Source organism: Cricetulus griseus, chromosome 2 (assembly GCF_003668045.3).
Source record: "Cricetulus griseus strain 17A/GY chromosome 2, alternate assembly CriGri-PICRH-1.0, whole genome shotgun sequence".
Classification (NCBI taxonomy): Eukaryota; Metazoa; Chordata; class Mammalia; order Rodentia; family Cricetidae; genus Cricetulus; species Cricetulus griseus.
In genome coordinates this window covers 26635486-26650616 of record NC_048595.1, presented here as the reverse complement: position 1 = coordinate 26650616, position 15131 = coordinate 26635486, and the positions used below count along the sequence as shown (strand labels likewise).

At 38.8% G+C, this 15131-nt stretch overlaps 1 protein-coding gene across 1 annotated transcript in view; it reads right to left on the bottom strand.

Annotated features, from left to right (window-relative positions):
- Positions 1-15131, bottom strand: part of LOC100769090 (protein argonaute-3) — a 103006-nt gene that overhangs the window by 70516 nt on the left and 17359 nt on the right. The window contains exons 3-4 of the mRNA XM_027399283.2: positions 8155-8275; positions 1012-1220 (exon numbers count right to left, since the gene is read on the bottom strand). Coding sequence (XP_027255084.1) covers positions 1012-1220; positions 8155-8275 — 330 coding nt within the window. The remainder of the gene's footprint in view (positions 1-1011; positions 1221-8154; positions 8276-15131) is intronic.

Sequence of the window (15131 nt, the reverse complement as noted above, 5' to 3'; positions counted from 1 at the left end):
ATTGGTTGTTGAATAAAGCACTGTTGGCCAATGAAGAAGCAAGTTAGGCAGGACTAGGAGTCAAGGAGGATTTTGGGAAGAGGAAGCCAGCAGAAAGCGTCTTCGATAAGTCTTATAAAATATATAGATTTATGATAATTAAGACTGAGCTAGCATATAATTGGCCAGCAGCATTGTAAACTAATATAAGACTCTGTGTGTTATTCTGGGCACCCATATAGCGGTGCCCAGACTTATCGTTACATATTATTATTATTTAAGACTGAGTGTCACTGTGCAGCTCTGGGAAGCCTAGAGCTCACTTTGTAGACTGGGTTGACCTCAAACTCACAGAAATCTGCTGCCTCTGCCTCCCTAGGGCTGGAACTAAAGATTTATGGTACCTCACTTGTCCCTTAAAATGCTTTCTTAAAAATAAGAGCATTGCAACTTTAAAATGTTAAAGTTATTTCTACAAATATGTTTCAGGGTAGCTATATTAACTAATTGTTTCAAAGATATTTGCCATATATAAGTCTAGAAATATGAAATGGTAGTGTGATTTAAAAAAAATAGTACCTCTCACTCCCTTTTTCCCATGCAGGACCTCATGTGTGCCTGAACTCTATCTTCAGCCCAAGAGTAGCAATTTCAGCACAAACTGACACTATTGTATAAAATATGAAATCATTTTTAAAATAAGATATTTAAGTTCATAGTATATCTGAAAATATATCAGTTTTTTAAGACTTATAGGAGCCCTGTCTCCAAAAACCAAAATAAATAAATAAATAAATAAATAACTTACAGGTCCTAAGAAAAAGGGCTAGAAATTTCTCTGTAAAATAATAAACTAGATTAGCTAAACTAATGATGTATGATGTATATTTTACATGCTGTTATTGTACAAATGAAATAATGGAAAGCATATAACATATAAAGGTCAACTGAGGAAGGTCTATACTACTCATTCATAGGAAGAGACCCTTCATATTTAAAAATCTAAAGAAGAAAAAGGTCAGAACCACCTACTTCATGGAAGGCAAATGTCGTAGCACCACATCAACGGCATGGACCGGGTTAGTGCTGATTGGCTTGTCTAATTCCAGTGGCTCCGGCAAAGTCCGTCCCGTCAGCACTTCATGTAGTAGGTGCCAACTTACTCGAGATACAAATTTGACTGACACCTTGAAAGGCCGATCTTTTCCACCTTCCCCAGGCAATGTAACATCTAAATCTACCTGTTGATGGGAGAAGATCCAAGTGTAAAATGTTGGAGAAGATAAGTGTATTTTAAAATTTAACTTATAAAAAGACAAGAAAAATAAAAAATCTCAATGTCAAATTAATAGACTAAAATTCAAATACACAGTTTATTCATGACAGTATTATTCATGACTCTAAAACACTGGGAACTACTTAAATACAGCAACATTTAGGCAGCTTTAAAAAAAAGAAAGATCTTTTGGAACTGTTATATGATCATTTTCCAGCCATATTATTAAATTAACAACCCAAATATAAAAGACTGTAGAAGACAATTGTCTTTTGCATGAGAAGGGAAAATGAGAAAATACTCATGTATTTGCTTCCTTTTGCAAAAAAGAAACACAAGAAGGAAAAATGAACCAGGAACAAAGAAGCTGGTTAATTTCAAGGCATAGGAGGGAAGGGATTGAAAGAAATAAAAGAGTCAGGGAGTGGTGGCACACAATTTTAATCCCAGCACTCAGGAGGCAGAGGCAGGCGGATCTCTGTGAGTTCGAGGCCAGCCTGGTCTACCGAGCTAGTTCCAGGACAGGCTCCAAAGCTACAGAGAAACTCTGTCTCGAAAAACAAATGAGAGAAACAGAGTGAAAAAGAGAGAGAGAGATGGGCAGGGGGAGAAGCAAGGCTGAGTGTATTTTGGGGGTGGATTCATAGTCTTGAAGTTAGGAAGCATTGTAAAATTCTAAATAGTCAGGGGTGTTGTTTCAGGTACTTGGGAAGCTAAGGCTGGAGAATCACCTGACTCACAAGATCAACAAGGATGAGCCAGGTGTGGTGATTCATGTTTGTAATCCCAGGACTCAGAAAGCAGAGACAGGAATCAATGTATGTTTAAGACCAGTCTAGTCTATATAGCAAGTTCTAGGCCAACTAAAAATATAAAAAAAAATAAAACAAAAAAATCTCAACTTAAGAAACTCCGACAGAGCTGGAGAAATGGCTCAGCGGTTAAGAGCACTGGCTGTTCTTCCAGAGGTCCTGAGTTCAATTCCCGGCAACCACATGGTGACTCACAACCACCTTAAATGAGATCTGGTGCCTTCTGCTGGCATGCAGGCAGAAGACTGCATACATACATACATACATACATACATACATACATACATAATTAATTAATTAAAAATAAAAAATCCCCAACAGTAATGTGGTAGTTTGAATAAGCTCATAGGGAGTGGCACTATTAGGAGGTGTGGCCTTGTAGGAGTCCGTATTGCCTTGTTGGAGTGTGTCACTGTGGAGGGAGGCTTTGAGGTCTTGTATATGCTAAGTCACACCCAGTGTTTCAGTTCACTTCCTGTTGCTCCTTCTCCAGCACCATGTCTGCCTGCACGCCGGCTGCCATGTCCCCACCATGATAATACTGGAGTGAACCTCTGAAACTGTAAGCCACCCAATTAAATGTTTTCCTTCCTAAGAGTGGCCATGGTCATGGTGTCTCTTCAAGCAATAGAAACCCTAACTAAGACAAGTGGAGAAAAAAAAATTAAAACTGAGCATAAACAGAATCAAGTGAATATAAATGTATTTCAAATGAGTAAAAAAACAAAAACCAAAAAACAAGAAAACCCTGATGACAAGTAACTCTTAAACACAGTAAACATAGTGACTATACCCTCAGTTTGAGGAGTGAAGGCAGAGAAAGAGTTGGCTTAGAAGAACAGCTGCATGCAAGATAAAGTATTAAACGCTTATGTTTTCTATAGTGGTATAAGTACAAACTGTTTTTTATATATTGTAGGATTGAAGAAAAAAAAGGTGATAATGGAGGGTGGGGAGTAGGGGGTCTAACAACCACAACCACAACAAATAGCTAGTGAGATAGCTCAGCACGTAAGGGTGATTGCCACCAAGCCTGACAACCTGAGTTTGATCCCCAGGACCCATATGACAGACGTTAGAAAACTGACTCTCTCTCTCTCTCTCTCTCTCTCTCTCTCTCTCTCTCTCTCTCTCTGTCTCATACACACAAACACACAGACACACACAAAACATTCTCTCACACACTCTTAATAAATAAATAAATAAATAAACAAACAAATAGATAAATTAGGCCTGGAGTGACAGCTCAAGTTAAGAGCACTTGCTGCTATTGCAAAGACTAGAGTTGTTTCCAGCACCCACAGTAGGCAGCTGCCAATATCTTTTAACACCAGTTCCATGGGATCAGTGCCCTCTTCAGGGCTCTACAGGCACCCAGGCACACACACAAATGAAAATATAATGAATATTTAAGAAAATTAAAGTGTTAATGTTTTAGTATTATTTTATTTACACATACATGCACGCACATGTACATATATCTTGCCCCTGTCCACTAATAAAAGGCTTAAGAAGCTAAAGGGCATTCTCCCTGCAAGATAAAAAAAAAAAAAAAAAAGGCTTAAGAAGCATACCCCAGTATCAGTAAGCATATATGTTACTCATATTTTGATTTCAAAATTGTACTCCAAAACAGGAAACTAGGGCTCCCCTGAGAAATGGTTGCTTGCAGGGCTGCAGTGGCAAAATGTAAGTTTAGAATATTCTGTACCAGAAAGTAATGAAATATTAATAAAGAACCTGTTGGCCAGATGTAGTGGTTCATACATGAAATTCCAGCATTGGGGAGGTTAAGGCAGGGGAATTACCATAAGTTTGGAGTCAGCCTGGTTATACAGTTAGTTCCAGGACAGCCTAGGTCCTGATCTCAAATTAAGAAAATTTAATAAATAATTAAATTAAATAATTAAATTAAGAAATAAAGTGTGTCATATCAAAAGAATGCGAGAATCAGCTTAAAGGTGTGCCTATTGACTATCTGGCACAAACTGTGTCAGATAAATAAACAAAATAAAAAATATTCTTTTATTATGGAGGTAATAATCCTCTCAAGTAAGAATCACCAATTGCTAAAAAAAAAAAAAAAAAAAAAAAAAAAAAAAAAAAAAAAATGTAAAAAGAAGATCCTTGGGGCTAGAGAGATGGCTTAGAGGATAAGAACACTGACTGCTCTTCCAGAGGTCCTGAGTTCAATTCCTAGCAACCACATGGTGGTTCACAACCATCCATGAGATCTGGTGCCCTCTTCTGGTGTGCAGATATACATGGAAGCAGAATGTTGTATACATAATAAATAAAATCTAAAAATAAAAAGAAGATCAAGTTATTTCTTGCATGGAAACTAAAAACTGTGCATCAAAGGGCACAATTGATAGGGGAAAGACAATCTATGGAATGCTAGAAAATATCTTTATAATTATATATATGAAAAGATGTGGGGATATTTTGTTTGTGATTTAACAAATGAAGCTTGACTGCAGATCAGAGTGCAAAGCTAGTCACAGTAGAGGACAGACAGTAGTGACACACACCTTTAATCCCAGCACTCAGGAGACAGACTCTGTTAGTTCAAGGCCAACCTGCGCTACATGAAATTGATTCAGTCTAAAACAGAAACAGAGCTCACACAAAGGAAATCCTAGCACTTAAAGTCACACGCCTTTAATTCCAGCACTAAGGAGGTAGAGACAGGAAGGGATATGACTGGGTGGAGAGACAAATATAAAGTGGGAGGAGATAGGAGTTCATTGCAGTCTATTCAGTCAGGCTGAGACGGCAGTCTAGGAAGTTAGTCTGATCATTCAGTTTGAGAATTTGAGGTAGAGGTAAGAGCTAGTGGCTGGCTGTTTTGCTTCTCTGATCTTCAGGCAAGCTTTATTTGTTAGATCATAAACAAAATATCACCACAAAAGGGTTAGCATCTAGAATATTAAAAAAAAAAACAAAAATTCTTGTAACTCATTAACTGCAAAAACAAAAACCCAATTTAAAAAGTGGATAAAATGCTTGAATGGACTTTTTTTTCTTAAGTTTTAAGACAGGGTTTCTCTGTGTAGCCTTGGCCACCCTGAAACTCACTTCTGTAGACCACACTGGCCTTGAACTCACAAAGATCTGCCTACCTCTGCCCCCTGAGTGCTGGAATTAAAGGTGTGTCCCACCACCAGCTTGAATGGATGTCTTGGTAAACATAAAAATGGCCAATGAATACATGAAAATAAGTTTAATGTCACTAACTTGGAGGAAATCCAAACCACAATGAAACTGGACCTGGTTGTTCAGACCCATAATCCCAGCGCCTCAGAAAGCAAAGGCAGAGGGGGTGGAGGGGTGTTGAATTAAGATGCCAGTCTTGACTGCACAAAGAGTCAAATGTCAGCCCTGGGTTATACAATGAGATCTAAATGGTGTCTATCAACAGAAAAATAGATAAACAAACTGTGTTGTATTCGTGTAATAGATTTATTACTCAGCCTTGAAAAAGAGAGAAAATCTAACATATGCTACAATATGGATATAACTTGAAGACATAATGCTAAGTAAAATAGGCAAGGCACAAAAGGATAAATGCTTCATGATTCCACTTACTTGACGTACCAAGAGGTGTCAAATTCAAAGACACAGAAAGGAGAGTAGTGGTTACCAAGGGTCAATGGGAGAGGGCAATAAAGAGTGTTTAATATAGAGGGGAGTGGATTTGGGGGCAGAGGGGAGCAGGGGGGGAATGGGAGGAGAAGAGGGAAGGGAAACCGCAGTGGTATGTAAAATAAATAAATAAATTTAGTTGAAAAGAAGTGGGTACAGAGTTTCAACTTAACAGGATAAAGACAGTTCTGGATGCTGTTGCTGACTATATATAACATTGTACAGGTGCCTGACAGTACTGAATTGTACTTTAAAAATGGTTACAATGTTATTTGTACTTTTCAAGAAAAAAAAAACACAAAACACAAAAACATAAACAGAAGCACTCGCCTTTAGTCCCAGCACTGGGAAGGCAGAGGCAGGCAGATCTCTTTGAGTTTGAGACCAGCCTGATCTATAAGAGCTAGTACCAGGACAGCCTCCAAAGCCACAGAGAAACCCTGTCTCGAAAAAACCAAAAAGCAAACAAACAAACAAACAAACAAAAAACATAAACAGAAAACAACACTTCCCTTTAAGATACTAACTACAAGGAGAAAAGAATATCTTGGTAGGAAAAACAGGCAGAAATCAACTTAACCAAGTAGTTGAAGTTACCATCACCATTAATGGAACAAATGGATATTATGTACTTCTGGGTACAATGGCACTGCTAAAATAAGAACACTTCTGCAATATTCTGGCCAAATTATATATAAACAAAATGTAACCAGGGGGAAGGAGATAACAAATACAACTCAGGAGCAGTCTAAAAATAACTTGCCTATGGTCTTCAATCATGTTTACATCATAAAAGAAAAGAAAAAGGCTAGATAAATGTTCCATAATAAAGACTAAAGATAATGTGTTGCATATTAGCACGATCCTGGACCGGATTCTTTATCAGAGGCTAAAGAACATAATTGAAACATTGGGCAAAGCTAGAATACAGACTGCTGATTAGACAAAAGTATTGTAGCAATATTACATTCAATTAAGATGGTAAATACACTATAGTTTTTAACCTTTACTCTTAGGAAATAACATATACTAAAGTATTACTAATGGGGCATAATGTATGCAACCCAATTGTGAATGGGTTAATAAAAAGTAAGTATGCATGTATGTTTCATGAAGAAAAATTCTAAAAATCAGTGCAGCAAATGTTAAGGACATTGGTGAATCTGAGTAAAGTGTGTATGAGTTTTCTGTAAACCTGAATTATTTCAACAGAAATTGAAAAAGGATCACATTAACATGGATTACAATTTAAAATTGTGTAAGATTCTTTTTTTTTTTTTTTCTGAGACAGGGTTTTTCTGTATTGCTTTGGAGGCTGTCCTGGAACTTGTTCTGTAGATCAGGCTGGTCTCAAACTCAAAGAGATCTGCCTGCCTCTGCCTCCTGAGTGCTGGAACTAAAGGCATGCACCACCACCTTAAAATGGTATAAGATTCTTTAAAGGGAGAAAATGGGGCTAGGGAGACAGTTCAGCAGTTAAGAGCACTTGTTCTTGCAGAGGACCCAGGTTTGGTTCTCAGCATCCACATGGCTGCACACAACTAGCTATAACTGCAATTACAGGGGAGCTGACGCCCTTTTCTGGCTTTCTTGGGCACTTCACAAACACGATGCACAGACATACATGCAGGCAAAACTCTCATCATATAAAATAAGAATAAATAAATCTAGCTGGCCGTTGGTGGCACACACCTTTAATCCCAGCATTGAGAAGGCAGAGGCAGGTGGATCTCTGTGAGTTTGAGGCCAGCCTGGTCTCCAGAGCAAGTGCCAGGATAGGCTCCAAAGCTACACAGAGAAACCCTGTCTCGAACCCCCCCCCAAAAAAAAAAGAATAAATAAATCTAAAAAAAGTAAAAATGAGGAGATATCACGATGGGGGAAGTCCTTCTGTGTATATGTTTGTCTTATTGGTTGATAAATAAAGCACTGATGGCCAATAGGAAAGCAAGATAGGTAGGGCTAGAAGTCAAGGAGGATTCTGAGAAATGCGAAAGGACAGGAGTCGCCATGTGGTCCCGGAAAGAGGATGCATTCTGCTGGCATCCTCGATAAGTCTTTATAAAATATATAGATTAATAGGTATGGTTGATAATTAAGACTGAGCTAGCAGATAAGAAATCCTGGTCATTGGCAAGTAGCACTGTACCTAATACTAATCTCTGTGTGTTATTTTGGGCACGTGGCCAGGCGGAAAGATTTATCGTTACAATGTAGCACAAGTATAGATTTGCCATAAAGAAACAAATCTTGGGGCTGGAGAGACGACTCAGTGGTTAAGAGCACTGACTGTTCTTCACAAGATCCTGAGTTCAATTCCCGGCAACCACATGGTGGCGCACAACCATCTTGAATGTGATCTGGTGCCCTCTGCTGGAGTGCAGGCAGAAGACTGTATACGTAATAAATAAATAAAATTAAAAAAAAAGAAACAATTCTTACCCCAGTAGTTGCCACAGGAAGTGGATTGGCTGTGTAAAGGCTTCTTTTCCCATCATAAACTGGTCTACGATCTCCAAATATAGTCACTTTAAAATGCTGAACCATTGAGTCAACTACTTCTCTAAGGAAGGGAAAAAAATACAGTCACATAATCCTCTGCAAGATGAAATGCAAAACTATTAACTGAAATAGTTCCTGGCACTGTAAAATAAGGTTTTGCTTTCAGAACCATAGCTTAAGATAGCAGAAGACTGACTGCTGGCAAAGGATGACACACATTTTCCAAAGACAAAAAGAAAAATTAATCCAGTAAATTAATCATTTTTGGTTACTGTTGACCAGAAAAATATTATTAGAATTTCATTCAAAATCCCTTTCATCTTCTCTAAGCACTCCCTGTTTACTTTTGTTCTTTCTTTCTTTTCTTTCTTTTTTTTTTTTTTTTTTTTGGTTTTTCGAGACAGGGTTTCTCTGTGTAGCTTTGGAGCCTATCCTGGCACTCACTCTGGAGACCAGGCTGGCCTCGAACTCACAGAGATCCGCCTGCCTCTGCCTCCCTAGTGCTGGGATTAAAGGTGTGCGCCACCAACACTCGGCTCTACCTTTCTTTTTTAAACAGTAAGATGTTTTTTGCACTGTGCTAAAATACATCTTGTCTGTATCTCTATTTAGAACAACCAGTTTATTGTATCATTATTATAGTCTTCATTTCTGCAGTGAGTTTCCTGAGAGCAACAAACACATCCACATTCCTTATATTACCCATTCTTAACAACGTCACCTAATCAGTGAGGTGCTGGGAAATGTCCAGCTGGGGACACAGCTCGGTGGCAGTGCATTTGCCTCACATGCACAAAGCCCTATGTTCAGTACTTCCCCAGGTCCCCAGAACCACAAAAAGAAAACTCTATTTTCACGTAGCAAACATTTTGATCCCAATATATAGTAAGATGAAAAAGCATTAAGGGCTTACATTAAAGAATTATAGACTATACATAATTATACCAAATACCTATAAATCAATACATTACTTTACTCCCTTTTTTGTTTTTTTGTTTGTTTGGTTGGTTTTTGAGATAGTTTCTCTGTGTAGCCTTGGCTATTCTGAAACTCACTCTGTAGACCACACTGGCCTCGACTCACCAAGATCTGCCTGCTTCTGCCTCCTGAATGCTGGAATTAAAAGTGTATTCCCCCAGACTGATAGCTGGGAAACCAGAATAGGACCAATCCAGACCCCCTGAACGTGGGTGCCAGTTAGGAAGCCTGGGCAATCTATGGGCCTCTGGTAGTGGAGCAATATTTATCCCTAGTATACGAATGGACTTTGGGAGCCCATTCTACATAAAGGGATACTCTCTCAGTCTACGCCCTGCTCCAAATGATATGACAGACTCTGACGATCCCCCGTGGAAGGCCTCTCTCTCCCTGGGGAGAAGAAAGGGCATGGGGCAGGGGATTGGTGGAGGCCAGGGGAGGATGGGAGGGAGATGGAACTAGGATTGACATGTAAAACAAGCTTGTTTCTAATTTAATGAGAAAAAAAAAGCGTGTGCCACCACAGCCAAGCTTTAATCACAAATTCTTAAAGCCTGTGAAAAGGTATTTAAAAGGATACCTGCCAATTTATGTATAGAAGGAACTGTTTACACACTCTCAATACATACAATACGAGTACATTTGTTCAGTACTGGTATAATTTAAGATAAAATCAAAAGATTAAAATCTAGCCCAGGTGTCAGTGAGGAGGCCTGGGCAGTCTATGGGGCCTTCAGTAGTGGAATAGTATTTATCCCTAGTGTACGAATGGACTTTGTGAGCCCATTCCCCAGAAAGGGATACTCTCTCAGCCTAGACACAAAGGGGAGGGCCTAGGCCCTGCCCCAAATGATGTGACAGCTTTGATGATCCCCCACAGAAGGCCTCACCTTCCCTGCGGAAAGGAAGGGGGATAGAATAGGAGGGTTCGTGGGGGGGGGATGGTAGGGAGAGGGAACTGGAATTGATATGTAAAATAAGATTGTTTCTAATTTAAATAAAAAGGAAATATGGGTTAATTTAAAATGTAAGAACTACTGATATCCCTGTCATTAGGTAACATTTTATCTGTCTTTGATGGTCTTTGATGATATTAAAAGGTAAATAGTTAAACCTACAATTTTCCTTACTTATGATAGAAAGCAAATTAGATATAAAACTTTAGACTCACCAAGGTTAAGACTTTTTTATTATTATTATTATTTTCTCTAATTTTGCCAAATATAAATAGACTGGATATTGTAACTGTAATTCATACTTGATAACTATTTTTGTTGTATATAATTTTACTATGTTACAGTTAAAACCTTCCTTTTTAACTAGACAAAAAGGAAGACATAATGTGGAATAATCCTTCTGTACGCTGTGTGAATACATGTCGATATGTTTGGTTTAATAATCAAGCTGACAGGCCAGTAGCTGAACAGGATAAAGCTAGGTGGGAAAGCCAAACTGAGAAAGATGGGATGAGGAAGGGCAGGGTGACGGGGGGCACCAGCAGATGGAGAATGGTTCAGACACACAAAATGGGATAGAGGTAAAAGGCAAAAGCCTCGGGGCAGCACATAGATTAGTAGAAATGGGTTAAGTTGTAAGAGCTAGTTAGTAACAAGCCTGAGCTATTGGCCGAGCATTTATAATTAACATAAGCCTTAGTGTGTTTATTTGAAAGTGGCTGCAGGACAGGAAAACTGTCTACACACATCTGCCTGTACATCGCAATGCTTCTCATCATCATGATAATAATGGACTGAACCTCAATTAAATACTTTTCTTATCAGAGTTGTTGTGGTCATGTGTCTTTTCACAGCAATAAAAACCCTAAGACAGTCTGTCAAAAGTAGTTGTAAATAGTTTAATAGTCACTTAGTTCATTTCTTACTGATACAACATACTCTACATTATTTAGGCATTCTCCCATCAATTAGACTTTACTTATCTAACTGCCAGCTATGAAAGAAACACAGCTGCAATGCATCCTTTCCATACATCTATCCTCATGAACCAGTGAGAATTAACCTCTGGTTATGCACCCACAAAAGGACTGTAGGCACAGTAAATTTCATCAACAAAACAGTGAACTGCTAAATTGCTCTCCCAAATGGTTATAATATTCCACACCCTTTGATGTTCCCTTCCATTATGTCTCAGTCAAGATTTTGCTTTCTAATATATTTTTCTTTTCTTTTTGGGGGGTGGGAGTTGAGACAGAGTTTCACTGTGTAACCCTGGCTGTCCTGGAACTCCCTTTTGTAGACCACTCTGGCCTCAAACTCACAGAGATCTACCTGCCTCTGCTTTCCAAATGCTGGAATCAAAGGCATGCCCCACTGGCACTTCCTAATATTTATTAGCCTAATGGGCATAACTTAGAACCTTTTACATTTGTCTCTGTGTGTTCACTCTTGTGCAAATTCTCTGTTCATTTCCTTTGCAAACATTGGAGTTCCACAGTCTTCTTGTTGACTGAAGATGTAATTCACAATCAGTCTTAGCCACTATAAAAATCTGTTTTAACATTGTTAGTGCTTTTCACCTATGGCTTCATACTTTTGAGATACTTTTTAAGAAGCACTACCTTGCTGGGCGTTGGTGATGCATGCTTTTAATCCCAGCGCTCAGGAGGCAGAGGCAGGCGGATCTCTGTGAGTTCGAGGCCAGCCTGGTCTACAGAGCAAGTTCCAGGACAGGCTCCAAAGCCACAGAGAAACCCTGTCTGGAAACCAACCCCCCCCCAAAAAAAAAAGAAAGAAAGAAAGAAAAGAAAACACACTACCTCAATACAGGTTGTATATTTTTTGTCTGAAATACTTAGAAGCATTTAAGATTTTTTAAATCTTTACATATATCTTATATATGATACATATAAATAAATTATTATTCCTTAGCCACTAAGAAAAATAAAATCCTCACAAGGAAACTAGTCATATGATAAATGAGCCAGACACAGATTACAAATGTTACATCTTTTATTTTCATATTTCAATTTTTTAAAAAAGGATATGTCCTGATAGCCATTATTAGGCCATCTAATTGGACAATATAGAGGAAAGAAAGAAATCAGTATAAGAAGCATGGTTGAAGAATGCTGTGACAATGTGGAAGATACACATGGAGCTCAAGAGATAGTTCAGTGATTGAGAAGTGCTTGCTGTTCTTACAGAGAACAGCACAGTTTCTAGCACAAACATGGAAGCTCACAACCATCCATAGGCACACACAATCATTCATGTAAAACACTCATACACATAAAGCCAAAAAAGATATACATATATGCAAATGCCTCAATTAAAACTATTAGTTGTAGCTGAGTGGTGGTGGCAGACACCTTTAATCCCAGCTAGGATTAAAGGCATGAGATCCCAAGTGCTGAGATCACCTTTGTGTAAGCTCTGTTTCTCTTTTAGACTGGATCAATTTCATGTAGCTCAGGATGGTCTTGAACTAACAGAGATCCATCTTCCTCTGTCCCCCGAGTGCTGGGATTAAAGGTGTGTACCACCACTGCCTGGCCTCTATGGCTAACTAGTGTGGCTAGCTCTGCACTCTGATCTTCAGGCAAGCTTTATTTGTTAATGATAAACAAAATACTACCACAGACATTCTACCTTCCAAACATTCTAATACCAAGAATGAATTCTAGCAATTAGGAACTATTAACTGAGTTTCAGTATAGTATAGTCATTAGTTATAAAATATCTGTCTTCTATTATAATAATAGAAGTGGAGAAGGTGGTGATATAGTCTCAACTTTTTTTGTTCATTTATCAGAACATTTGTATATATTGTTAAAACAATTTCTTAGCTTTATAAGAAGTGAAAAACTACATAAATAAAATACATATATTTTAACTTAAAAAATTTAATTACATTATTTCTTTCATATGTGTATGTTTATGTATTATGAATGTATGTATGTATGTGTGTGTGTATGTATGTATGTGTGTATGTATGTATATATGTGTGTGTGTGTGTATGTGTGTATGTGTGTGTGCGCACTTACCATGGCACCCATGTGGAGGCCAGAGAACAACTTGGAGGAATCAATACTCTCTTGCTGTCACGTGGGTCTCAGGGATTAAACTCAGGACATCAGGTCACCAGGTTTGGCAAAGGGTGCTTTTACTCACTAAGCCATCTTGCCTATGTATGTATGTATGTATGTATGTATGTATGTATGTATGTATGTATGCATGCATGCGTGTATGCATGCATGCATATTTAGCTGGACAAACCTGAGGTCATATTTCTAAGATATATAGATTTTAGTTATTGTGACCACTCTTTTAAAAAATATATACCAGCCGGGAGTTGGTGGTGCACGCCTTTAATCCCAGCACTCTGAGAGGCAGAGGCAGGAAGATCTCTGTGAGTTCGAAACCAGCCTTGTCTACGGAGTGAGTTCCAGGACAGTCTCCAAAGCAATACAGAAAAACCCTGTCCTGGAAAACCAAAATATATATTTTGAATTTACTTATTAGACCCACTTTCTTACCAAATGCCCATTCTCTTTCTCTTTTTATATTTACAAATTTTTATTTCTGTGCATAAGTGTTTGCCTGCCTGTATGTCTATGCACTGTGTGTGTGCCTGGTGCCCACAGAAGCCAGAAGAGAATGTTTGATCCCCTGGGGCTGTAGTTACAGATAGATGGTTGTGAGCCACCAAAAGCAGTCAGTGCTCTTAACTGCTGAGCCACAAACTAGTCATTTTTAATCAAAACAACAACAACAAGAAAGGAGACAAGACCAACCACACATACACCCAAAAGCAGAAAATTGGTCTGGAGAGTAAGTATGCAGAGAAGCTGAGTCACACAATGACTCAGCATTTCCTAGATATTTCTCCAAGAAAACTCCTCTGACTACAGGGGAAACTTGTTTGGATAGGATACCTATTCTAGTATTATGATTAATGCCTTAGTGCACAAGAAACATCTCATACTCATAAAGTATTGGAAAACTCCAGTCACTTAAAAGAGGATCACTTTGGCATTATAGATGGTAGCAACACAATCTTTACATTAATAGGAAACAATTTGATGTAGCTTTATCCACTTTGAAAAACTAAGCCAGAACAGCTGCGTTTAGACCCCTATTTTGGTAATGTTCAGAAGGATTGAGGCAGGAGGATCACTGAAAGATCGAGAAAAGCCTAGACTACACAGGAAGACATGGTCTCAAAAGGGGTGGGAGGTTGTAAAAGATCTATTTAGTTCCTATTACCCCTACCCTGACTCCTTGAAGCAAGATCTCCTTATACATCCAGGTTAACTTCAAACTCATCATTTAGCTAAGGCTGGCCTCTTAACTCATGGTTATCTTCCCACTTCAGTCTCCTAAGTGCTGGGATCACAGGCAACAAAGACTAACCACCACAGGTCCACCCATTGTCAACATGATTGTGAAACATTATTCTTGATTCTGAAATATTAATATTATTTTATATTATTTTTTAAATTAATTATTTTTATTTTAGAGGCAGTCATATTTACATTTCCACCCCCCCATTCCCTCACCCTCCCATCCTCCCATGTTCCCCACCAACCCCCCACCTCCCCACTTCCTCCCCAGGGATAGTGAGACCCTTCACGGGGGACTGTCAAAGTCCGTCATATCATTTGGGAGAGGGCCTAGACCCTCCTTGCTGTATCTGGACTTTTTATCTCTCCATAGGGAATGGGCTCCCAAAGTCCATTTGTGCTCAAGGAATAAACACTGGGTCCACTGTTAGAGGTCCCATAGACTGTCTTGGCCTCCTAGATGGCACCCACATTCAGAGGGCTTGGTTCAGTCCAAAGCTGATTCCCCAGCTTTATGACTAGAGTCTCCATGATCTCACTAGGTCAGGTCAACTGTTTCTGCAGGTTTCTCCAGCACCATCTTGGCTCCTTTGCTCATCCTTCCCCTCTCTCCACATCTGGATCCCAGGAGTATGGT